Genomic DNA, 27,621 nt, shown 5'->3' on the forward strand with positions numbered 1-27,621 from the left:
GGTGGCACACAAAAACAAGAAGGCCTTTGTGAATTCTGTCCCAGAAATAGGAGTTTGGCTCAGTGTTCATCTGTGGGTGTCTGACTCTACTTCAATTAGCTACTGGATGAAAGCTCTAGGAATGGCAACCAAAGTAGTCATCAAACTCATTATAGGGGAAGGGCATCAAAGGCAGCCTCTCTATTACTGCCTAGATTCTTAGTTGGCATCACCCCTGTGGATCCCTGAACATTTTTTCCAGTGCCAGACCTCTCTCCAAACCTATGCTGGCTCCCTCTATCAAGGCATCTCCTTTCTTACCCTCCTCTCTTCCTCCCCTGTCTCAGTCCTCCTGATCCCTCCTGTTCTCCTATCCCCTCCCCTTTTCCTCTTCTCTCCTTTACACACCTCTGTGGGGAACATTTTAAGTATGTCTCTGCCACACAACTGAATATCCACCCACAGTAAAGATTTCTATGAAAATTATCTCCATCATTATATTGATAATTAATACTATTAATAAACATGGCATGTATATTTTCACTGTTGTAACAACAGAGCACTTCCTATGTATCTATGGAAATGACACAGTGACACTTTATAATCATACTCAGTTGTACAAAGACCATATGCTGTTTGGCTTTGCCATCTTTATTATTTTGTATTATATATAGTTCTGAGTGTGAGATGGTCTGAACCATATCAGATGCTGCCCTGAAAGGAGTCAGCAGGGGAGGCAGCTGGTGTGCTTAGGCCTTTCACATCATAGAACAACCAGAGTTCTTTTTCATCTTGATATTCCTGATTTCCTCCTCATGCCTTTTGTTCTGTTTCTTGAGGTTTTTGTTAAAAATTTCTCCTTGTTCCTGAAAAGAAAAACTTGAAACTGAAACTTGCAGAGTGACATTACCTCACTAAGAATACCTGTCATCCAGGGAGCAAGGGATAGCAATGAGGATGCAGGGAACAGGAACCCATATACACTGCTGCTTGGAATATAAATTAAATTATTATAGCTACTTCAGAAGTCAATTCGCAGGATCCTCCAAAATCTTATGAGAGAACATCCATTGGATCCAGACATATTATTTCTGGATATTCATCCAATATAATGAAAGTCAACACACTACAGAGAAACCTATATTCTCATGTTTATTATGACACTGTCTCCAAAAACTAGCTAACTAGCTTATACAATCAGACTGGATGTTTTTTAATAGATGAAAAAGTGAGGAACCTTGTAATATATATATACATATATATATATAACTATATCTCTGTCAGCTTTAAATGAGAGTTGAATTTCAGTATTTTCAGTAAGTGAATGGAAATGACATAATCCGGACTAAAAAAAATTGTGTGTCTCTTGTGGAATCCAGAGAAGGGAGAGAAGGACACATAGAGGAAATACTAGGGCAAAAGAGGAGGGGGAGAGGGCTCATTAAAGACTAACAAAATGTCATCAAATCTGGTCATGGAAATGCTGTAAAGAAACCTGTAAGTTGTACTGTTAATATATAATAAATAACCAACACTAAGATATTTTTTTCAATAATGGTCAAACAAGTATCCTTTAAAATTTTTTAAATGTATCTTTTAGTGTTGTGTCTGCTGCGTGTGTAGGATGTTTGTGCACACTCATGAGTGTGAATGTGTGTGTAAGAGGGAGCTGGAAAAAGAGATAGAAGGGAGGGGAGCAGAGAGAGCCACAGAGGGAGAAAGCAAGAGCGAGAGCACTAGAGCAAGCACAAGCGTGAGAGCGAGAGCATTTCAGAGGATAGCCGTTGTGTCGCTCCTCATTTTCCACCTTGTTTAAGTCATGACCCTCCACCGTTTTCCTGCCGTGTTTTCTGTGTTAGCTGGCTTGTGAGTTCCCCAGGATTCTCTCCTTTATGCTCTCTATCTCCTGTAAGAGTTGGGAACACAGGAATCCACGCTACTGCATCCTGTTGACACACAGGCTCTGGGATTCACATTCATGCCCTTCTCTTTGAATAGCAACCACTTTTATGCTTTGAACCGTCTCTCCAGCCCACAGTTTCATTTCTTCAGTGTGATTCCTCATAGATTGAGTGGTCTTCTACTTTAGCACCTGAAATGTTTTGTCTACATTCCTTACCATAGTGCTGCTCTGTTGTCCTAGATTCAGTCTTACTCCATATTTACAATTTTATCTTTAAAAATATCTTTTCAAAGATTTCTAACCATGTGATGTGATGTGAATATCATACATATGTGAATGGGGTAATAAATATGCATTTAGAAGAGTGACGGATGGTTTCTAGATTAAAGAATGACACATGATTGGGGAATTTTATGTTGACCTGTAAGATTTTGCCAGGACCACAAAGAGTAAAGCACTGAAGTGTTCTTGGCGTGAATTTATGCATAGTGTACCTCAGACTCAAGGTCAGAAAAACAGGAAAGCACCTACAATCAGTGCTTGTAAGTGAACTTAGGCAGATGAAACTACTTTTTAGAATGCTTATAGGTATCTCAGTGCGAGTGGAGTGGTACAAGGCTGTATTGTCAGATTTGGGATACTGAAGAAGGTTGACCTGAAGTTCCAGTCTAGCCTGAGCTTCACAGAAGGATCCTGTCTAACAAACAATGAAATAAAAAGGTAATAGAGGAGGTCTGTGCCCTTAAACAAGCATTGTTCAATGGGTTAAAGTACTTCGTGCAGGGGTTTTAGTTATTTGCTTATATCTTTTGAGGGATACAGTGATTCAGAGTTCATGGAGCATAATCTTTCTATAATGAGCCCTTCTTTGTCAGAGACACAAAGGTGAAGGTGTCTACACATGAAAGTCCTTACCTAATCAAGTGTACTAAGTATTAATCAATGTCTTTCATCACTGGTCACTGAATGAGAAAATTAAGATGTCACAAGGAATTACCTGAAGCTTATTGGTCAAGGCCTCCTCTTGCTCTGCCAGTAGCTTCGCTGTGTCCCTGTCCATTTTCTCAGTCAATTGTTTTAAATGATACTCAAAAGCTTTTTCTTTCTGTTCCACAATCTTCAGGTTCATCTCTTTCATCTCATTCAGCATTTTTATTGTGTTCTCTGAGGACTGAGCTTGTTCAGATTCGACTGGGAATAAAAATTATGAGCATTAAAGATGTAAGATCAATGAGTAGCTTCTCCCCCCTCTAATTATGTGTGTTGATTCTTTATGTGGGGAATTCTTAGGGGTAGTATTTCTCTGGGAGTGACCATAGCTCCTCTGGCACATTTTCCTAAGGCAGGTATGACTTTCAAGAGTAAAGACACAGCTTTGCTCTTTTTGCTATAGTCTGAAAATATGATTTAACAGAGCCAGGACCAATGAGAAGGCAGTAGTTATGCTGGGGCTTCCTTGACAGGGGAGTCAGAAGGTCTACAGACTTGCTCTTCATAGGGACAAGACTCCTCTTGGACCTTTTACACACTGAATTTAGGCTAATTCAGATGACTAAGCATTCAAGGGACCATTTAACAAAAACCATTATTTTATACAAATAAATAAAATAAAAAACCCCACATTTCCTTCAATGTGAGCTGAAACATTATTCACTGAACCCCTAATAGTGATACTTTGTTGGACATAAAGCTCCTTTGTTCACTTCGCAACTAATTTTCTCTATATTCATGTCATTCCTACCAAATTTGACAGTGGGAGTGAACACTTAAATCAGAGCCTGGGTCTAAAAGTATTGTGTGGATGAGGAAAGAGAAATATACCTTAATCAGAGTACACAATAGCTCCTTATTTAAAATATATCTTATTATAATATTTATATTTTATCTAAATTAAATGTAAATACTTGAGATATAGTATGCACTTAACTATCCTTAAAACCATCAGCAGTAAAATAAGAGGGGAATCAACAGAAATGGCCTCAGTAGCAGCTATTGTCCTTTATGCACTGTCTTCTTTTTTGCAGTGTTTGGGGCCAGGGTCTCTGCAAGCATGATTCATTCATGTTCAGTGCTATTGATTGCACTCTGGTGACAGTGGGGCCGGGAAATATTGATTGTATGATTGTACAGTCTATTACATTTTAGGAGTGTTTCTCTGTTTTTTGTCTCTAAATCCTGAATCTCCTTCTCATGTTTTCTTCTCTCTTCAGAGATTTCTTCCTTGAATTGTAGTTCTCTCTCCTAAGGAGGAATAGGGTGGTTAAAAAGGCATAGCATAAAATGATCTCACAGAAATTGTTTCATAATTGTCTAATAACTTTCTCTTTCATTTCTCAGACTAATTTCCTAATCAGATGTGAAACTCTCTTTCTATCTTGTCTTTCTTGTCTTATCGTTCTTATCTTATCTTATAGCATGTTACTTTGTCTTGAGACTCCTGTGTTTGGAATTATTTCCCAAGCACATCTTCACAGTCTTCAGTAGAGACTCATTTGTGGAGTCCTGAAGTATTATTACTGCTGTAGAGTTCTATTTTGGGATACTTGATCCAATAGGTAACACAATTGTGTATAATTAACACACTCCTTTCCTCTTCCAACTTCCTTCTTCTGCAGTATGGGTATTCATTTAAAAATTATGGTCACTTGGCAGGATTTTCTCCATGGTGCTCAGAAACAGGTATAATTAGATCATGAATTCTATTGGGATTATTAATAATAAGAAAATAAAATTGAGAATATAGGACTACAGCTGCTCAGAATACACTTCTGCCTCAACATACAGCCTCTCCACATTTAGATGAAGCCCAGGGAGAAGTTAGGGTAAAACAGTGAGGAGAGCATCTCCCCGTGTGTTTCAACAAAGACAAAATGACTATTGATTCCACCAGGTAGAAAATATGTGTGAGGTATTTTACCATGGTAAGTGGCACAGCAATTCCTTTTCTCTTCTGCAACCACAATTTTCCTTTTAGAAAAGGTAGCCAATTTTGTATCATTTGATGTGGCTACAATACACATTTTATTGGCAGCTGTTAGTGCAGGGCTTGGTGAACACTAGCTACTATATAGTGACTGAGAGTATAATGCAGGCTCCAGGGAGCACAGTAAGAGGATTTTAGCAACTGCTGATTTTCTAAAATACCGACACAAATGATATAAAACTGTAGTAGAGTGTCCTTCACCTAGATTAACTGCAGTAGCCTCTAATTGGTGTCTTTTATTCCTGCCATTAGATGAGAATGTTGGATGGCACAATAGAATACCTGAAGTATAAGAGTTATTATATTCTCTTGCTCTGCTACTTGCTGAGCTCGGTCTCTCTCCATCTTTTTTGTCAACTCTTGCAAATGTTTCTGGTGATTCCTATCTTTATCTTCCATCATCTGATCATATTTCCTTTGCATTTCTTCCACTATTTTTACTGTAGCCTTTGAAGACTCAGCTTTCATATGATCCACTGTGGAGGAAAAAGAAAGAAAAAGATGTAGGATTGCCATGATGTCTTCATCTTCTGCCAACACCTGTTTGGTAGTCTGCTTTTGGATACTTGGAGTTATGTGGTAACAGAATATCCCTATGAGAGACCGTGATGCCTCTGACATATCTCACCAAAGCATAGTTTGGGATGTGAAGGTGCATCCTTGCTTATTTTGCTCTAAGGAGACCTATCTCTGAGGATATACATTAATTACTAACAGACTTATAGAGCAATGGGTGAATACTGATGTGTGTGTGTGTGGGTGATGGGGTTTCTATAGCTCTCTCACTACTTTCCTACCACTTGTTAATTGTAGACCAGACACACACTGAAACTATTGTGATCGGACTTGATGGCTATAAAGAGCTTCCTTTTATTTTAAAAAGAATTATTATTTTACTTTCTACATATGGATTTTTGCCTGAATGTTTTACTGTGCGTGCCTTTTGCCTATAGAGGTCAGAAGAGGGCACTGGATCCCTTGGAACTAGAGCTACAGACAATTATGAGCTGCCACTCATGTGCTGGAAATTAAACCAGTTCTCTGGAAGAGCAACCAGTGCTCTAACTATTGATCCATCTCTTCAGCCCCAGAGCTTCCCTTTGTATATAATCATGTGTGGTCTGTGGCCTATCAGCAGGAATACTCAACAGTTAAGAGTTGATTCACTCTTCAATGCACAAAAGTAAGCAAGAGCACAGGGTTGAAGAGTGTGAATATTACACTGATGGAGAAAGAAAAGCTCTCACAAATTTCCTGGCAGCACTCTCTCCTTTCATGCTCCTTAATTACATAATTTATGGCATCTTTAGAAAGAAAGATGAACAATTCAAATATAGAAGCCAGTAAAGGTTATGCTAAAGTATATAACACAGTTAAAATGACATGTAAAACTTAGGATGGAAGAATGGATTTATAGGTAATTTCATTTTGCTAACTTGTAAGTCACTGATGGTATAAATGCCATGACTCATGGCTCAGGGATAGTATAAATATCTTGATTTCAAGTGGTAAGCAGTGTGAGATGCCAGATACCCCAAGTTCATTATTATAGGACTCATGTCTCCAGGCTTCTCCGAAATGCCTTTTATGTGGTAAGACCTCTTACCAACCCTGTTCTATATAGTTTTACATTTAGAGTGCTTATACTTGTTTCTTTGTATTTCTTCTCCACTTTCTTTATCTCTTCTTGAAGCTTTCTGCTCTCTTCTTGGAACCCCTCTTGGAGTAGCTGTTTCTGCTCCTAAGAGGGAAAGAGAGTATTTAATTTTGCACCAAAGGAACAGGTAACAAAACTTACCAAACAATTTCCAAATTAGTGCTTTTGAAATTAAGTAATTTCCCCAAGACCTTTGGTATTCACTCTTAAATATTGTTCATGCAACTCAGTTCCCATTCCTCTCTTGAGTTTTCAGCCCTTAATACAATCCCTGGTATTATTTGGTCACATGTAGTGTGTATATACTGTACGTGAAAAAGTTTTGATCTGAAATTCTACCCTGGGAATTGTGAATCCACAGAGAATTTACTCATCACACCTAAACCAGACAAAATTTCCATTAACTGGCATTGATATAGTATAGTTCCTGCTTTCCCACTTGGCATTCTGTAATGACAGGTCCCAGTAATCTGGACTCTACCAACTTTGGGAAAACATATTTTTTTAAATTTCTCCGCCACTGAGTTTATATGGGCATTTCTTTTATTATTATTCACTAAAAATAATGAACTTGAGCACCACTGACAACCATGAGGGCATTGGAGTTATTGTCTCACAATCATTGACAGATAACTCTATTATACAAGAATAATGGAAATTTAAGTCTGTGACTCCCAGAATAAAGTGAAATATCATCTCATGGATTTGTATATAAGCTTCCAAATTTCATATGTAGAGTAAGAGATAGGAATTGAGGACCTCAAGGACTGATATGGCTTACAGTGCATTTCTGAATTGGCAATTAGACTCAATACTTAGAGGAGAGGCTATGAAGAGAAATGTGTTGGGAGACTGATTTTGAATCAGTTGTTGATATGTCTTTTACTCTAGGTGCTCCCAGAGTACGACAAGGTGTGACAAAATCAGATTGATAATTGCCTAACCTACACACTCTTGTGTGAGATCTAACCTAGAACATTTACTTAGAACAACTCAGATTACTTTCCTTCAAGATGAGGAATCAATCAAAGAATGCACACATTGCAGACTTGCTGCATGACAACTCTCTGCTGGATCCTATGCTCCATCAACACAGTGCCAAAGTTAATCATTTGTACAAATCTATATTGTATGTTGGTCATGTTATTTTTCATGACTTTCCACATTTTCTCACATCTATATCCTCTTGTCATTTTTATTCTTCCAGATGATTTTGCTTCCATATGTGCATTCATGTATTCCTGGTACTGAAGCACACACACACACACACACACACACACACACACACACACACACACAAATGGTTGTATCAGTAAGACAAAAAAACAAACAAAGCAAAATGAAACACAAGTCCAGAAAAATACCACTGAGTTCATTCTGTGTTGGCCAGTTATTCCTGATTGTGGGGCCTGCCCTAAAGTGTGATTGGTAAAACTCATTAAGACTTCATTGGAGAAAACCAAGCTTTTCCTTGCCAATGGGTTTCAACTGCAGATAGCTTCTTGATTAGAGGTAGGACCCTGTTTCTAACTCTCAGTGCTGGGACCCTGTTTGGCTTGAACCTTAAAGGTCTTGTGCATTCTTCCCGAATCTCTGTGAGCTCATATGTGCATTGTTCCTATTGTTCCAGAAAATTGATATTTCCTTGGAGTCATTCATCACCTCTGGCTCTTAGAATCTGTATGGCTCTTCTGCATAGATCCCTGAGCTTTGGGGGGTGGGTGTTGATGAAGACATCCCAGTTAGGGTTGAGGGCCCCAAATCTCCCATTGTCTGCATACTGTCCGTTTGTAGTTCTCTGTGTTCATTTCCGTCTACTGCAAGAAGAAGCTTCTCTGATGTGGGGTGAGAAAGGCCCTGATCTGTGAGTATAGCAGTATGTTATTATGAGTCATTGGCTTGACAGGTTTCTTTAGCAAAATAGAAGTAGTAGTTTTTATCATAGGTCTGTGACCTAGTCTCAGGTTCTTCTCAACATTATCCATGTCAGGAGGGAGCCTTAAATCATTAAAAATGGTTGGCTATTCCCATTGCATGTGGTCACTCTTGCACAATATATCTTACAAGCAGGTCATTGTTGTAGGTTACAGGGCTTATAGCTGTGTGATACTAATGATTGCCTTCCTCTACTGTAGTGTGCAGAGTGACTTCCAGTACCATGAGTGCTAGTCAGTAGGAATGAGGCATGAGGCTTCTGGTTAGGTACCAGCTTGACTTCTCTGTGTTTAGTGACATAAGAAAGTATTGTCTCCAGCAATAGGGACTTGCCATCAAGTTGTAGAGAGCAACCAATAGACTTGGCAATGGCCTTTGATGTTCGGGGGTTTCTATAGGGTCCCTTGTACCAATGTACTAATGTACAATCTCTAATCTCTCTCTCTCTCTCTCTCTCTCTCTCTCTCTCTCTCTCTCTCTCTCTCTCCAAAATATTCCAAATATTTTTAAAGTTTAAATCCTGAATGAAATTTGATGTATAAACATAAAGCTTGTAAAATACTTGCACAATGCATGTCTGTGGATAGCTGTTGTTTGTAGTGATTCAGGAAAGTACAATCTACTGGCATTTTTAAAATGTGATCAAGTGGCTTTGGACAGTTATCAATGCACAGTGGTAGGTACAGTAAGCTTGAAGGGGCTGCTACAGGAGTATGCATTCCTTATACCATGTGATTATCTAACCCCCTCAGAGTGGTTTCTGTTAAATATTCTGGAGGATAAGAATGACAGTGTACCTGAAGTTTAAGAGCTAATGTCCGCTCTTGCTCTGCCTTCAGCTGTATTCTGTCATTTTCCATTTTCTGAGTCAGCTGTCTCATGTGTTCCTGATAACTCCTTTCTTTCTGCTCCATCAGCTTCTCGTTCTTCTTCTGTGTTTCCTCCAACAGTTTTGCAGCGGCCACTGCAGACTCAGTTTTCTTTCGCTCCACTGAGAAAGAGGGGAAATAAATGTTATGTGGGTCCACAGCGGGAAGGCACCTAGTTCTGGTGCTCTCTGTGGACTCACAGGTTGAAGTTGTAGACACAATGTGATGATACACAGAGGCACGATTCTGGTGAGGTAATTGGATTTAAATCACTGTGAGGATGGAGCTGCCACAGGAACTCAGTGCTGTTGTAAGAAGTAAGAAAACCAGAGTTCAATCTTCCCACCCTGCAAGGATGTATTGGGAGGGAAATCAAGATTCTAGAGAGGGCATTCTTGATCATCTGAGACTCTAGACTCTGGATTCTTGTTCTCCAGAATTGTGGGAATTACTTTTGTTTTACCTGTGGCACCTGTCTATGGCATTCTGTCACAGAAGTCCTCCCAGAGAGAGACACTACTGCCTCCTTCTTCCTTCCGTGGTTTCTTGATACTCTTACATTTTAGGTTTTTTTTTGTTCTTCTTTCAATTTTTTCTTTCTTTTTATTTATTGCATCATGTATCTCCATCCTCATCCTTTTTCATCCACCCTCCTCCCCTGAAGACTCCCCAAGGTAAAACAAAATTTAAGAGAAGAGGTGAGGCAGAGAAAACAAACAAAATTTTTCTAAAGGGAATAAATTAAAAATCTCACCATGGAAGGTACAGTGTGACACAGTCAGACATGCAGTAAACGCCTTCATATATCTTTACTTGCAAGTGTTCATATTGCAAAGAATCATTGGTCTGGTTCGAGACCTCTGGTTTCTACTACACTATTGTTGCCAGAACCTCACTAGGACTCATCTCGGATATCCTGTTGTTGCCCTGTGTTGTGGAGATCCTGCAGCTTTGGGTCTTGGGTCACACCCCTCCACATGCTCCAGAAGTCCATAGATAGGGTGGATGTTGGGGCAGATCAAGTCATAACTCTGGTTCTGGGCCTGTTTTATTTTATTTTATGTGTATGGGTGTTTTGCATGTGTCATGTGAATTGCCTGTTGCCTGTGGAGGCCAGAAGGGGTGCTTTTGTATTGGAGCTACAGCCAGTTGTGAACCACTAGGTGGGTCCTCTGGAAGAGCATCTAGGGCTCTTCACCATGAAATTTCTCTGTAGTCCTTTGTTGTCATCACTATTTGAAAAAAAGCCTATAAGGCTATCTTACTCCTGAGGTAACTGCTACCATAGCACCAGTGACCATGTGCACCATGGTCAGAACAAGCTTTGGGGATAGGCTCATCTTTCTCCTTCTTGATTCAATTTAAGAGTTACTATTTTAAGACAGGCAAACAGTTAAACTGTTCCAAGGTTTTGTAAGTATTTTTTTGTTTATTTCTTACCTTCAATCTGCTTTTCCTTTTCTGTCAGACTCTGATCTGTCTGTAAAATTGCATTAGAAACAGCCTCCTTGGATTGCAAGTAAGTCTGTAGAACCTCTTCAGCCTTAGGGTCCAGAGAACATAAGTCAGTGGAAGGAAATCTATCTATGTCTCCCTACCACCCTCAAGAACTGTTCCTCATCTAAGACTCCCTACCACAGGGCAAACCATGCAAGGCAGCCAAATGGAGGCCCCCTACTGGCTGATAACTGGGAGGAAGTGATTTTGTACGTATGGATGAAGGCATATGCGTTGGAGTGGGTAGTCTTGAGCGTTTAGATGCTGAGGTGAAAAGCCCTCAGGAGAAAACAGTTCAGAGAGACATAGACATAATGTTGAAATGGCCAGAATGTAGAACTTAAAAGTAATCATCCATCAATCAAAGGTGACATTTTCTGAACGTTTGGATCAAGGGGGCATTCCAGCAGTGGTAGAGCACACTGATAAATGTCTTGGTTACCTGTATGCCCTTCTTTGGTTCTCCATAGTACTTTTTCTTCAGCCTTAGTGTCTCCTGAACAAAGAGGCCGTAACCTCCAGGCTTAGAAAAAGTGCCATTCCGCACATGTTCTTCAAGAGGTCTGAAGATATCCTGAAGCAATGTGCAGCAACGGGTTGATGATGCTTCCAGATTGCGTTTACAAAAGTCATCCCACCTATCTTCTAGCTGCAGCTGTAGTGAGAAAACGGGTATTAAAAAGAATACCAGAGGGAGATGTTAACAAAGGTCAGAATTTCTCCAAGGGCTTCCCCCAAACCTTTAATGCCTCCAGAAACTTGCCGCTAGTTGAGAAAAACTGTGGCTCTTCTTTGAGTTTGGATCCTTCTTAAGAACCTCCTCCTTACAAGCAATGATGCTCAGAGGTTTGTACCAAACATACTGACATAATGTGCAAACTTTGCTTTTAAACTAAACTTATAGTTGCTATGAAAGAAATGAAGAAAAGAAAGCATAAGTCTGAGGAGACAACAAAAGTTACAAGTTCATCTCTTTGGCCAAGTGAAAGAAAATTGGTCTGTCAAGTATACAATTTAATTTGAAGCACCAATTACTAATTTTGTGCACTTAAGCTAAAGTGATTTTCATAAAATTATTTCAAACTTGAGTCCATATTTTTAAAAATGCCTCTTCTGAGTATTATGCTTATAAAGAGGCAGTTGTCACTATTTTAAGGGATACAAAGGATGGTTTTCTTCAAAATTCACACTCATTTCATTGTCTGATATGTACTTTGCCTTATACAATATTGACATATAAACATAGGAGGAAATTACCCCCAGTTCCTTTTGAAATGAATGGTCTTCATCTTTAAAGGAAGTCCTGAGGAAGATTTCTATGGCCTCTCTCTCACAGGTCCTGTGCAGGTCTAGCAGTTCCTGGAGGGTCTCTGTGGGCAGCTGCACCCTCTGGCTCATCTGATGGTCATAGTGGGTGATGGCCTTTTGCACTGCAGCAGAGTTCTCTATCTTTGCTAAAGCCAGGACTGCATTCTCTATGCAGGGCATGTCTCCACTGCTGATGGCTTCAACATACGTCAGCACTAGGCTTTCTAGTCCTATAAACAGAGAGCAAATGATGACATCCACTAAAGTAGAACTTAATTCTCCAAGGAAAAGATAAAAACAGGCCTGTGTATATTGCCCATGAATATGGCAGTCCTCCAACACATTTAGACTAAGACTTCTCACAATGTTTCTTGACCTGTGGGTGGAGACCCCTCTGTGATCCTCTGAGACCATTGGAAATATCAGATATCTACATTAAGATTAATAAATGTAGCAAAGTTACAGTTACAAAGTAGCAACAAAAGTAATTTTGTAGTTGAGGGTCACCACAGCATGAGGAACTGTAGTAAAGGGCTGCAGCATTAGGGAGGTTGAGGACCACTTAGTAAGTCCTCTATATTACTGCCTTGGAAGGTTTTAAATGTGTGTGAAAAAATATTACTTCCATTATCAAAAAGTGTTCTTCTTGGAGTACAGGGAAGCAGCTGTTCCTGTGGCAGCATCAGGTAAATAGGCCGGCTTCCCGGCCTGTGTTCCAGTGACTGCAGATCGCCTGGGGACTGCACAGAGCTCCCAATCCCGGCGGGAGCCAAGCACCCCAGACTCCAGATCTTCTCTCCCACCAACGAGACCAGGAAACCAGAGGAGGCTGGGAGTACAGGGAAGCAGCTGTTCCTGCGGCAGCATCAGGTAAATAGGCCGGCTTCCCGGCCTGTGTTCCAGTGACTGCAGATCGCCTGGGGACTACACAGAGCTCCCAATCCCGGCGGGAGCCAAGCACCCCAGACTCCAGATCTTCTCTCCCACCAACGAGTCCAGGAAACGAGAGGAGGCTGGGAGACCAGGGGAGTAGCTGTTCCTCTGGCAGCATCAGGTAAACAGGCCGGCTTCCCGGCCTGTGTTCCAGTGACTGCAGATCGCCTGGGAACTGCACAGAGCTCCCAATCCCGGCAGGAGCCAAGCACCCCAGACTCCAGATCTTCTCTCCCACCAACAAGACCAGGAAACTAGAGGAGCCAGGGAGACCAGGGGAGTAGCTGTTCCGGATCAGGTACAACAGGACCCAGCAAAGGGTCCAGGGGACCAGGTAGGAGGCTAAGCGCCCCAGATTCCTGTTCTTCTTCTCCACCCACGGACCAGCATTTGGACAAGGTATAGAAGAACCACCAGATTACTGGACTTACTAGCACCCACCAAAAGGGAACTCTGGTCCCCAGACCAGGAAGGGGCTCTCTCTGCACCCACTAGAAGAAGAGATGGGAAAGAGACAATACAAAAACACAGTCAGCAACAGAAAAACAAATATGACACTGCCAGATTCTAGAGACTCCACACCAGCAAGACCCCAATATTCCAACGCGAAGGTAGCAGAAGAGAACGACCTTAAAAGCACTTTCATGAAAATGATAGAGGCCCTAAAAGAGGACACTGGAAAATCCCTCAAAGAAATGGAAGAAAAAACAAACCAAAAAATGCAAGAAATGGAAGAAAAAACAAACCAAAAAATGCAAGAATTGGAAGAAAAAACAAACCGAAAAAGGCATGAAATGGAAGAAGAAATGAAGCAAAAAATGCAAGAAATGGAAGAAAAAACAAAGCAAAAAATGCAAGAATTAGAAGAAGAAACATACCTAAAAAGGCAGGAAATGGAAGAAGAAACAAAGCAAAAAATGCAAGAAATGGTAGAAAAAACAAAGCAAAAAATGAAAAAAATGAAAGAAGAAACAAACCAAAAAAGGCAGGAAATGGAAGAAGAAACAAAGCACAAAATCCAAGAAATGGAACAAAAAGCAAACCAAAAAATGCAAGAAATGGAAGAAAGAACAAACCAAAAAATTCATAAAAGGCAACAAACGGACGAACAGAAAAACAGAAAATTGCAAGAAGCAATGCAAACGCTACAAGGGTTGAAAACTGAAATAGAGACATTAAAAAAAACACAATCTGAAGAAAGGCAGAAAATAGAAAAGCTGGACAAACAGTCAGGCACTACCAATACAAGCATTACCAACAGAATAGAAGAGATGGAAGAGAGAATCTCAAGTGTTGAAGATACACTAGGAGAAATGGATTTATCAACCAAAGAAAACCTTAAATCCAACAAATCCTTCAGGAATTATGGGACACCATGAAAAGACCAAACCTAAGAATAATAGGTATAGAAGAAGGAGAAGAAATCCACCTCAAAGGGGCAGAAGGCATATTCAACAAAATCATAGAAGAAAACTTTCCCAACCTTATGAAAGACATGCCAATGAAGGTACAAGAAGCCTACAGAACACCAAATAGAGTGGACCACAAAAAAAAAATCCCCTCACCACATAATAATCAAGACCCCAAACATACAGAATAAAGAAAGAATATTAAGAGCAGCTAAGGAAAAAGGTCAAGTAACATATAAAGGCAGACCTATAAGAATTACACCTGATTTCTCCATGGAAACTCTGAAAGCCAGAAGGTCCTGGATAGACATTCTACCTACACTAAGAGACCATGGATGCCAGCCCAGACTACTATAACCCACAAAGCTCTCAATCACTATAGACGGAGAAAACAAGATATTCCATGACAAAACTAGATTCAACCAATATGTGTCCACTAACCCAACCCTACAGAAAATTTTGGAAGGAAAACTCCAACCCAAGGAAGCTAACTACAACCAGAAAAACATAAGCATTAGAGAATCCCTCTCTACCAACAGCCAAAAGAACAAAGGGGTGAAATTCCACCCATATTTCCACCAACAACAACCATTGCAAATCGAAGAAGGATGAGCAATCAATGGTCATTAATATCCCTCAATATTACCGGCCTTAACTCAACCATAAAAAGACACAGACTAGCAGAATGGATTCAAAGACAGAACCCTTCCTTCTGCTGCATACAAGAAACACACCTCACCCTCAAAGACAGACATTACCTGAGAGTTAAAGGTTGGGAAAAATTTTTTCAATGAAATGGACCCAAGAAACAAGCATGGGTAGCAATCCTAATATCTAAAAAACTAGACTTTAAAATAAAATCAATCAAAAGAGATGAAGGAGGTCATTACATACTCATCACAGGTGAAACCCACCAAGATGAAGTGTCTATCCTGAACATCTATGCCCCCAATACAAAGGCATCCACATTCGTTAAAGAAACATTATTAGAACTTAAATCTCATCTAAAGCCCCACACAGTTATAGTGGGAGATTTCAACACACCACTCTCACCACTAGACAAGAATACCAGACAGAAACTCAACAAAGAAACAAAGGGTCTAATAGAAGTAATGACCCAACTGGGATTAACAGATATCTATAGAACATTTCATCCACATAAAAAAGAATATACCTTCTTCTCACCACCACATGGAACCTTCTCAAAAATCGACCACATACTTGGCAACATATCAAACCTCAGCAGCAACAAAAAAATTGGAATAGCTCCATGCATCTTATCAGACCACCATGCCTTAAAATTAGAATTCAACAACAACACAAATTGCAGAAAACCTACAAACTCATGGAAATTGAATAATGCTCAACTGCACCATCCCTGGGTCAAAGAGGAAATAAAAAAGAAATTAAAGACTTCCTCGAATTCAATGAGAATGAAGACACAACATACCCAAACCTATGGGACACTTTGAAAGCAGTGCTACGGGGAAGTTCATAGCACTAAGTGCTCACATGAAGAAACAGGAAAACAGTTATACCAGAGAATTAACATCACAGCTAAAAGCTCTAGAACACAAAGAAGCAAACTCCCCCAGGAGGAGTAGACACCAGGAAATAATCAAATTGAGGGCTGAAATCAACAAAGTAGAAACCAGGAAAACAATACAAAGAATCAATGCAACGAAGAGTTGGTTCTTTGAGAAAATCAACAAGATAGACAAACCTTTGTCCAAACTTACCAAACAGCAGAGAGTGAACACGCAAATTAACAAAATCAGAAATGAAAAGGGGGACATAACAACAGACTCTGAGGAAATCCAGAGAATCATTAGGTCATACTTTGAAAACCTGTACTCCACAAAATTCGAAAATTTAAAGGAAATGGATGACTTCCTGGACAGCTATCATTTGCCAAAACTAAATCAAGAACAGATAAGCAATTTAAATAGACCTATAACCCCTATGGAAATAGAAGCTGTCATCAAAAGTCTCCCAACCAAAAAAAGTCCAGGTCCAGATGGCCTCAGTGCAGAATTCTACCACAAATTCAAAGAACAGCTTATACCAATTCTTCTCAAAGTGTTCCACACAATAGAAGCAGAAGGGTCTTTGCCAAACTCTTTCTATGAGGCTTCAATAACCTTGATCCCCAAGCCACACAAAGATACAACCAAGAAAGAGAACTTCAGACCAATATCCCTCATGAACATTGATGCAAAAATACTCAATAAAATACTGGCAAATCGGATCCAAGAACACATCAAAACAATCATTCACCACGATCAAGTAGGTTTCATCCCAGGGATGCACGGATGGTTCAACATACGAAAATCCATCAACGTAATCCACCATATAAACAAGCTGAAAAACAAAAATCACATGATCATCTCACTAGATGCTGAAAAAGCCTTTGACAAAATCCAACACCCCTTCATGATAAAGGTCTTGGAGAGATCTGGGATAACAGGGACATACTTAAACATAATAAAAGCCATATACAGTAAACCAACAGCCAACATCAAACTAAATGGACAGAAACTCAATGCAATTCCTCTAAAATCAGGAACAAAACAAGGCTGTCCACTCTCTCCATACCTTTTCAACATGGTACTTGAAGTTCTAGCTGTTGCCATACGACAACAAAGGGGGATCAAGGGGATACAAATTGGGAAGGAAGAGGTCAAACTTTCACTGTTTGCAGACGATATGATAGTTTACATCAGTGACCCAAAGAACTCTACCAGGGAACTCTTACAGCCGATTAACACCTTCAGCAAAGTGGCAGGCTACAAGATCAACTCAAGAAAGTCAGTAGCCCTACTATATACAGATGATAAAAGGGCTGAAAGAGAAATCAGAGAAACATCACCCTTTACAATTGCCACAAACAACATAAAATACCTTGGGGTAACGCTAACCAAACAAGTGAAAGACCTGTATCATAAGAACTTTGAATCTTTAAAGAAAGAAATTAAAGAAGCCCTCAGAAAATGGAAAGATCTCCCATGCTCTTGGATAGGTAGGATCAATGTAAAAATGGCAATCCTGCCAAAAGCAATCTACAGATTCAATGCAATCCCCATTAAAATCCCAGCACAGTTCTTCACAGACCTTGAAAGAACAATAATCAATTTTGTATGGAAAAACAAAAGACTCAGGATAGCCAAAACAACCCTGTTCAACAAGGCAACGTCCGGAGGCATCACCATCCCTGACCTCAAGCTCTATTATAGAGCTATAGTCCTGAAAACAGCTTGGTATTGGCACAAAAATAGACAGGTAGACCAATGGAATCGAAATGAAAATCCGAGTATTAACCCACACACGTTCGAACATCTGATCTTTGACAAAGAAGCTAAAAATATACAATGGAATAAAGAAAGCATCTTCAACAAATGGTGCTGGCATAATTGGAGACTGGCATGTAGAAGAATGCGGATCGATCCATGTTTATCGCCATGCACAAAACTTAAGTCCAAATGGATCAAAGACCTCAACATAAATCCAGCCACACTGAACCTCTTAGAAGAGAAAGTGGGTGGTACCCTTGAACGAATTGGTACAGGAGACAGCTTCCTGAACATAACACCAGTAGCACAGACAGTGAGATCAACAATTAATACATGGGACCTACTGAAACTGAGAAGCTTCTGTAAGTCAAAGGACACAGTCAGCAAGACAAAAAGGCAGCCCACAGAATGGGAAAAAATATTCACTAATCCCACATCTGACAGAGGGTTGATCTCCAAAATTTACAAAGAACTCAAGAAGCAAGTCTCCAAAACAGCAAAGGACCCAATTAAAAAGTGGGCTGCAGAACTAAATAGAGAGTTTTCAATAGAGGAGTCTAAAATGGCTGAGAGGCACTTGAGAAAGTGCTCAACATCCTTAGCCATCCGGGAAATGCAAATCAAAGCAACTCTGAGATACCATCTCACTCCTGTCAGAATGGCTAAAATCAAAAACACCAATGACAATGTATGCTGGAGAGGATGTGGTGAAAGGGGGACACTCCTCCATTGCTGGTGGGAGTGCCAACTGGTTCAGCCACTTTGGAAAGCAGTATGGAGATTCCTCAGAAAAATGGGAATAAACCTACCACAAGACCCAGCAACTCCACTCTTAGGCATATATCCAAAAGATGCCCATTCATACAACAAAGATGTCTGTTCCACTATGTTCATAGCAGCTTTATTTGTAATAGCCAGAACTTGGAAGCAACCTAGATGTCCCTCACCCGAAGAGTGGATAGAGAAAATGTGGTACATCTACACAATGGAGTACTATTCAGCAGAAAAAAATAATGGAATCATGAGATTCGCAGGCAAATGGATGACACTAGAAGAAATCATCCTGAGTGAGGTAACCCAGTCACAAAAAGAGAAACATGGCATGTACTCTCTCATATATGGATTTTAGACATAGATCTGGGGAGTGCCAGCCTACAATCCTATGGCCAGAGAGTCTGGGAAACAGAAACTTCATTTAGTGGCTGGTTAAGTACTGAGCTGAACTCAAGAAAGCCAGTATCAGAGAGGGAGGACTGATGATCAAAGGGATTAAGACTGGGCTGGTTTAACCCCCAGAAACAGCTGACCAGACAAAGGTTAACTCTTGAATCCCAGGCATCAGCCTGGGAATCCAGCATGGGACTGATCAAGACCCCCTGAATCTGGGTGTCAGTGAGGAGGCCTAGGTAATCTATTGAGCCTTGGACAGCAGATCAGTACCCATACCAAGTATACACACGGACTCTGGACTCCCATAGAACAATGTGAGGTGCACTCTCACCCTGAACTCTTGGGGAAGGGTCTAGGCCCTGCCCTATATGAAATGACAGACTATGGACACCCCCATGGAGGGCCTCACCCTCCCTGGGGGAATGAGGGGGTAACGGGGGGGGGGATGGGGGGAGGGTACGGGAGGAGTGGAGGGGAAGGGAGAGGGACCTGGAACTGACTTGTGAAGCAACCTTGTTTCTTATCTAAATTTAAAATGGAAAATAAAAAAAATATTAACAAAAAAAAGAATTTACATTGTGGAACAATATTTAGAGATTTCATATAGGCAGTTCCCAATTCTATTTCTGCTTTGACCCTCTTTGTGGATCATGGAAAAGGTAAAAGTAAAAATAGTCCTTGATCTAGAACATGGCTGTGGTGGTTTGAAGGAAAATGCCCCCCAAAGGGAGTGACAATATTGGGAATAGGACCTTGTTAAAGTAGGTATGGTCTAAAAAAAAATTGTTCTTCTTTGTCTCACTCTAGTTCAGTGTTGCTTTATAGAAATTTCTAAGGGGAACCAACTGTTTAATGGCTGTGCTTTATCTCACAGTAACCATGAGAAATGAGGCAGTATAACCTAATTTTTTCACTTTTTAAGCTGAAATAATTTCACTTATTTTAATTAAATTTAAATGACCTTACATGTGTTGGTTCGATACTGAACAGAAGCATATATCTTTACACAACAATATGGAGACTTACCTTAGCTTAACTTATTTAAACTAGGTTTCCACTACCTATCTCACTAGTAGATCACTGTAAACTGTCTGGAATTTAACATAAATATTCATAGCCCCTACACTTCTGAAAGGGGAAAATTTATGAATGTTTCACTCTCCTTTCATCTTGAAATGAGTAGAAAATTAAGATGGGGACTCACGTGGCCCATTGACCAGGATGCTTCCTGGAAGAGTTTTTGTTTTGCAATTCTTCAAGATGTACAAGCAGAATTCTGCTACTTGCTGCAAAAATTCAGAATCAATCTCGTGTTCTTGCAATGTCTCCAGTTGGGAAAGCTTTTTCCACTCCGTGGGTGGACAAAAGATAAAACATTTCTTCTTTGGAAAGAACTTTCGAATACAGAGTCGGGGCAAGTTGTATTTTTCAATTTCTTTGCAGGTACCTGGGGAAATAATTTTTCCAAAGGAGAGTGAATAACTAGTGGAAGTGTCAGTTTGACATTTAAGAATTTCTTCATATAAACTTCTCTCTGTGTTACAGTTTTTGGTTATGTGCATCTTTGCCACATAAGTGGTAAATTAAGTAAAGAGATGAACCTGATCTGATAACAGTACTTGGAAAAGGGCAGCCAAAGAAACTGCAGCTTAACGTAGTTAATATCGGTTCAGTTAGTTGATGGTAAATAGGAATTACTTCTTAGGAATAGCCGGAGACAGGGAAATGAAAAACTGAATATAAGCACCCTAAAAGGATACTAATTTCTGGCATTTTCATCTACAGTGTCAATCTCTGTACCTTCCTTGAGCTTCAGCGAATTTTCCAGGTACTCATCGGCTGTGACACAGCATCCATCTACTTCCAATTTCAGGGTCATATCCCTCAGGCTCCACACGAACTCAGGGAAGAAGCTCACAAACTCAGATGAGTCTTCCATGTCATCCTCCTGGTCAGTTGAGGTCCGTGCTCTTATCCTATCTGTCAGCTCGGTCACATAGCTGGGTAGCTAAGGAAAAGTGGTGAGTGACCAGGTTCCCCTGTCATCTCACCTCACATTGGTCTCATCCACCCCGCACATGACTTTGCCCTGTGCTAAATCAGTGTGAGCTCATTAGCTGCTTTATGAGATCTCCCCTTTATGCTAGGATTATTCTGTCTCCTGTCTGTTTACACTGACTCTGCAGCATTCCCAAGCAGCGATGTTCTCCATCACAGAAAGGATACTACAGTTGGTCCATGGCCTGCTGGTTGATGGCTCCAATGCTGTTGTACACAAAGGTGCTGCTTAGAAGTATAGCCAGGGCAAAGATCCAGCAGTCATTCTGATTATCACCCTGGAAGTCAGAACTCACATGGGTCAGGAGTTTATTCTGTGTCTGTTTTCAGGTGAGCAGCGACAAAAGTATGCTTGTTTAATCAGATGTTTTCCACAGTGATTAGTAAAACTAATGCCGTCTTAAAAACCTATACAGGACAACTCTAAACAAAAGGAATCATGAATTCCATTGAATTTTGAATATTTTTACTGAGAGTTTTGGTTTGTACTTATACTTTGAAGGCTTTCTTTTGACCATTGGCAGGTAATTGTTAAACAGATGTTTGTAGATATTCTAAAATTTCAAATATGCTGTAGATTTAAGTATTTCTCTCATTGCTAATGAGAAGATATACTTTCATGTGGTTAATAATGCCTGTGGCTATTTTTTAAAATCTCTTTTAATTCTTTCTTCTCATGCTGGAAATGGAAAATAGGACTTTGCCCTAGCTCGTCAATCACACAGGACTTTAGATAGGTCAATATACGTCATTCGTGGGTACTCATTATATACAAGTAACATTATTTTATTAAATATTCAAAGAAATGCCATAAGACAGGTAGAGTACTGTTTATTTATTTCAGTTGATAGATTAGAAAGTTGAGGTTAAACGAAATCTCCATTTAAGGTTTCCATTTAAACACAGTTATGGGCTCTGAAATTCAAATTTGTAACTGAAGTTCTGTGTAGGTCAGATACATGACACTAAATTTGTCCTTAGTACTTTCATAAGATTGGGTACCAGGTTTAGGCTACAGCCTTTTAGTTGCTGAAATACTACAGAGGGACTATCCTGTTACTCTCTGAGACTGTTTATTTATTAGTAGAGGCTAAAATTAATTACATGTGTTACAATAAATTCAAGCTCTTGTTTAAAAATCACGGATATTTAGATATCAGAGTCTGAATTGCAAATTGAACTCTCAATTCTTACTTTCTCAACATCGCCCAGGCCCTCGGTGTCAAGCAGAACAAGTATGTGATCCTTCTTCTGGGGATGAGGCACACACCACATCCAGATTCCTTTTGTATGAGCCTGCACTGTGGAGCCCAGAGAGAAGCCTGTGGCATGAAGAAGAGAGGACAAAGTGGATGAAGAGTTAGAAACAAGTGTTTCAGGAAATTGATGTAAAGATGAGAACAATTCAAGTCAATAGAGCTAACTGAAACCTTGCAACTAGAGAAATAGCAAAACCTTGAAAATACCCCACAGTTATCATTACAAATTGTATTCAACAGACTAGAAGAATTTCTTAATGCAAATGTATGAAATTCCATATATGAAAATCCATGACAATATTATACTCAACAGTAAAATCTTAAAAGTTTTTTCATGTAAAATCATAAGAGAGAAAAATGTGCCCAGTTTGGACAGTGGTGTCCAATACAGTACTTGAAGTGTCAGACAAAGTAATTAGGAAAAAAAAGAAATAACTGGCAGCCAAATTGGAAAGGAAAAATAAGGTTATCTTTGTAACAGTTGGTATGATCTTATATGTTAGTACATTTAAATTTCCCAGAGAATAATGTTGAATGTAATCAATTAATCCAGTATAGCTACAACACACCAAATTATTGCTGTGATTTACATGATTAGTTCATTTTCTATGCACCAATAATGAGTAACTGAACAATAATGTACGGGATATTAAGAAATCCCACCTATAATTCCATCTGAAGAATAAACTACTTGGGAATGCACTTCATCTACAAGCTGACAAATCTACAAAGGGAAACGCACAAATTGTTTTTAGAAAAAATCAGAAAACACAAAAAATGTTTAAAGTTTGCAGTAAAGAATGTTTTTAAAATATCAGAACTACATGAAATGCCCATTCTCTTTGTGACAAAGACCTTGTTTGGTTATCAAAGCTGTGGTTACACTAGAGGATTCAAACCTTCCAACCTCAGAAACTGCTGGGGTTTCTTCTCTGCACTACAGTCCTCATGCCCTTCATATTTTAAGGTCCAAAACCACAGGAACAGATTATAGAACAGTGAAGGAAAATGGGGGAATGTGTTGTAGCATGAATAATAAAAACCCAGAAAGAGATATTGGTGTTAAAGCTGAAGATTAGAGAAGCAAAGCACCAGCCAGTAGAGAGTTCTCACCTCTACAATGCTCACACAGAAGGGGTGAGCAACCCAACCTCAGACTGCTCTAGACTGCACTGCTCCTCAGACTCATGCAAATAGCCTTGAGTTCCTGTTTCGTCCAGACACATATGCTTCTCTAGTGCTGGGATTGAAAGTTTGGGATCTCAGTTGCTGGGATCACCTTTGTGTTAGTTCTGTTTCTCTTTTAGACTGATTCAGTTTTGTGTAACCCAGGGTGAACTTGAACTAACAGAGATCCCTCTGCTTTTGTCTCTTGAGTCCTGGGATTAAAGGTGTGTGCCACAACTCCATGGCCTCTAGGGGCATAGCTCTGCACTCTGATCTTCAGGCAAGCTTTATTTGTTAAAACACAAGCAAAATGTCACTGCCATAGATAATTATTGTATGATGGGTACTTAGTTTGTGTTGGGGAAAATATAATAAATATATAAATGGATTAATGTGATGATTGTAAAATGATGTTCATTTGTTTAATGACGTAGAACTGCAGTTAAAATGATCAGAAGAGTTAATTTTATGTTATGTTTATTCATGACAGTAAGAATTTCCAATTCAGTCTGAAACATTTTTAGAACTTTAAAGGCCCAAGGAAACTCACTGTTACCCCATGAGCTTATTAATTAAAAAGTCATGATCATTTTGTGTGTGTGTGTGTGTGTGTGTGTGTGTGTGTGTGTGTGTGTGTGTGTGCGTGTTTGGGTATGTTTATGTCACAGCATGTGTGTGGAGGTCAGAGAACAGCTCTGTAGATTTGGCTCTCTTTCTACTTCTAGGTACTGGATCCAGGTTGCCTTGTGCAGCAAGGGCCTTTACCTGCTGAGCCTCTTCTTGGCCCAGTCTTCACTTTTTAATGACCGTGCTACAGATTGTTATGTAATTTAATTATTCTTATTAGTGCTTTCTCCCTTTCTAGGACAGGAATGATTTCCTACTTTTAAAACGGAGCTGAAGATAGTAAAGAGTTTCATGGAGCTGACTGACTTCCTGATAGAATAAAGATGAAAAGCCCAACTTTGAGAGGCAGAATAGGTTTCAGAATCCATCTCCTCTAATTTTTCTCCTCACAACCCAGGCTCAAAGTGTGGTTGAACAGAGGGGACTCAGCAAAGCATTGCTGGAGGCGCTCACCTTTTTTCTTCCCAGCTAGCTTGTTCATCAGATAGGATTTGCCTGTGCGGTAGAGGCCCACGATGGCCACCACCACCACTGGCTGTGTGATCGCGGACAGGATCCTCAGGGCCTCCTGATTAGGCTTCAGTTGTCCTTTCACATTCTCAATGAGACACAGGGGCCTGGGCATGTTGACCATTAGGGTCGTGTCCATTGTGGTTTCTTGTCTTTGATGGAAGAGGAGGAATGAATTAGAAATTCCTTCTCTTCTCAGAAGGTGGGGTCACACAGCCTCCTGCACAAACAGAAGTTGTACTGTGTTGTCAAATTGGTAAGGAAAAATCTGCATAGTTTTAGAAAGTTATGAAAATATTATCCAAGAAGTTGAACAAAAATGATAGTACTAATGAATTTTCAAAATTCAACTACCAGCAACTCAAACCTTCCTTCTAAGTTATCGTGGGGTATATTCCTTTTGGAATCCAATTTCAAAATTTATGCTAGATATTAGCCAGGAAAGATAATTTATGAGAAATATTTTTTTATTAATTTTGTTTTTAAATTCTTGAGATTATAATTGAATTAAATTTCCTTTCCCTTTTCTCCCTCAAAATCCTCCCATATAATCTCCACAAACAATGTCAGTCAAATCTCCATTTTTGCTTGTTATTACATGCAAATATGCATATGCACATGTATATATGTATATATTCCTAAATATAACCTGTTCCGTCTACACAATGCTACTTGTTTTGATGTCTTCAAAGCTGAAAATATTTTTAAAACTCTAATTATGAAACTGTCTTTTTAAAAAGTAGACTTTCTTGGGGGCTGGTTTGATGCTCTAAAGATGCTCAGGGTGGAGCAAGACAACCTGAGCTCAGTCCCCAAGAACTATTGTTGGCAGGAGAACAGTGACTCTCCCAAGTTTTCCTCTGCTTTATGAACTTGCTCCATGACATGTGCACACCCCACACACAATGACACACAAAGTTAATAGGTAAGTGACAAAAATGTAAAACCCCTTAAAATTAGAATTTCTCTAAAGTCAACATTAGGAGAATTTATTTTTATTTAGACTACATGAAAGAAATTCAGTATGAATTTATTCGCTCATGAATTCTTTCAATGAGTAAAAACTCTAATGAATAAATGCCCCATTTTCTTCGTGTTTGCACCTGGATAATTATCTGCACAGGTGTTTAGTATTTGCCCTCTTTCTGGCTCTTAGGAACATTTTGGTGAATTCAACACGAGCAGGGGCCCTTATGCTGTGGCTCCAGGAATGAAATTAGCACATTTTACTTGTGTGTATTTGTCATCCTGGACTAGAAACTCTTTCAGAAAAGTGATGGGTACAAAAGAAGAACCCACCTCAATGAACCCTCTATAAGTGCCTGACTCCCTGGTGGGAACTTCAGTGACTCTGGAGAGCTGGAATGTTGAAGGCTCAGAGCCAAATTATCTTTACTTCCTCAGACCCAGGATCATATTTATTGTTCACTTCTGTGTTTGACCTAAGATCCTCCTATTTGTTCGATCTTTTTGGAATGTACAAACAGAGCCCTGGCTTCCACCACCCAAAGGGTGACGATGTTGCCAGAGGGCAGCTGAGCCCTGTTTCACTTAATGTGCTTTAAGTTGCCTACCTGATGCTTCCAGGGGTGTATTTGAAAGCGTCGTCAGCTACAGTTTTTCTTCTGTTCTATAATAACGCTTTATGAAACTGTTAGATTGTTGGAACCTGGTTTTGATGGTAATCTTTATCTGTGTCCTTGCAAATTGTTAAAATTCACTGCTAACAACTCAGTTCTTCCTTTAAATTTATCATGAGAGAATTTCCTTTTGGATTACAATTTTAAAATTTATACTGCATATTGAATGAGAGTATTCAATGTCACAATATTTAGCGCCAAAATAATAAATTATTCCTTTATCTGTTAAAAGTAAGAGCTGGGGTTTTTGTCTGTTTGTTTGTTTTGTGTTTTGGTCAGTTAAGGTTTCATGTGCCAGAGCAGTGGCCTGAAACATCCCTAGTTTCACACTAAGGTAACCTAAATGGGGAGGGATTCTACGAGCAACTTTTTAAAATACCACAAGAAGCTCAAAACAACACTGACAAGAAGACTAAAAATCAGGAAGATCGAGAACAGAACGAAGTTGTTCAAGGAAAACGACTGTTTCCTGTGGCCCATTTTTAGGTGTCCTGCTTCATTTTATTGTTTGGTAGAAGAGAGAAAAGAGAATGGGGAGAGGACAGGAGTACAGGATGCAGAAGTAAGAGTTTGCTGTGGAGAGAGAACATTGATGAGTGAAGCTGGTGCCTGAGGAACTCGTGGGAGGGGCTTTTCGAAGGTCTGATGGGATGGCAAGTTAAAAGGAGACACTGCCCCTATTGTTGCACTGCTTGGGATTCTGTGGAGGAAGCCTTTTAAAGAAACACAAGTCTGAATCCTACAGGTGAGAGGTAAGGAAGGGGCTCTAGGAATGAGAGAGTCTGTCCAGTGAAAGAGGAAATCAACTTAGTAGCCAAGTTCAGGTAAGTGGGAGAAAGCTCGTTATCCTGGTCTTAATCGTTCCCTCTGGGTTCCAGCGTTTCCTTTCTACTTCCACATCATTTCTTGTTTTATATTAGTTCTTTTCATCTCTTCCCTTCATGGAAACGATGCACGTGTAGCCTTTTCAGTTGCAGTAGGAGCAGAAAAGAGCAAGTACTCTCAATATCCATGGTCATTTCGTTTGTTCCCACTCAGTAGAGACAATGTGAATATAGGGAAGAGCGAGCATAGTTTCATTATTTCCAGCTGAATTCAAGCCAGGTACTGGAACGTAAGGATGTCTAACCTGATAGCACCCCTCTTGATGGCACCTTATAAAACTTTCCCATCCCCTTCCTGATATTATAGACCCCATATCCCTGAGCAGAACTTCCCAGAGCTGGAAAAAGAAGAGAACCTCCTTACCTGCTCTTGTTGTTCATGACCGGCTTCCTCACTGGTCTCTTATTCCCTTCTCCAAAGAGGTGAAACTTTGACTGTGGTTAATCAAGTGTACAGCAACATTCTCAATAGAAGAGAAAAATAAGGAAACGAAAGTGCTCAGTTCACAGCAGTGAATCAACCATCATAAAAGTGGTTTCTGG

The 27,621-nt window shown here is 39.8% G+C and overlaps 1 protein-coding gene across 2 annotated transcripts; it reads right to left on the reverse strand.

Moving 5' to 3' along the window:
* Nucleotides 1-609: 609 nt before the first annotated feature.
* On the reverse strand, nt 610-27,621 carry LOC101833788 (guanylate-binding protein 1). Of its 2 annotated transcripts, XM_005081953.4 has the most exons (15): nt 27,443-27,621; nt 24,498-24,774; nt 22,186-22,313; nt 21,160-21,269; nt 20,734-20,933; nt 20,138-20,380; nt 12,081-12,361; nt 11,266-11,478; nt 10,767-10,869; nt 9,255-9,448; nt 6,513-6,606; nt 5,148-5,341; nt 4,021-4,123; nt 2,880-3,073; nt 610-845 (listed from the first exon to the last, which is right to left on the reverse strand). In XM_005081953.4, the coding sequence occupies exons 2-15, from the start codon at nt 24,691-24,693 to the stop codon at nt 738-740; spliced, it is 2,361 nt and encodes a 786-aa protein (XP_005082010.1). In that variant the 5' UTR covers nt 24,694-24,774; nt 27,443-27,621; the 3' UTR covers nt 610-737. The 2 variants fall into 2 exon arrangements, with proteins under 2 accessions (XP_005082010.1, XP_040607612.1); XM_040751678.1 differs by lacking the exon at nt 24,498-24,774 and having other exon boundaries at nt 27,443-27,620.

The sequence above is a fragment of the Mesocricetus auratus genome, unplaced genomic scaffold (genome assembly GCF_017639785.1).
Source record: "Mesocricetus auratus isolate SY011 unplaced genomic scaffold, BCM_Maur_2.0 Super-Scaffold_100009, whole genome shotgun sequence".
NCBI classification, from domain to species: Eukaryota; Metazoa; Chordata; class Mammalia; order Rodentia; family Cricetidae; genus Mesocricetus; species Mesocricetus auratus.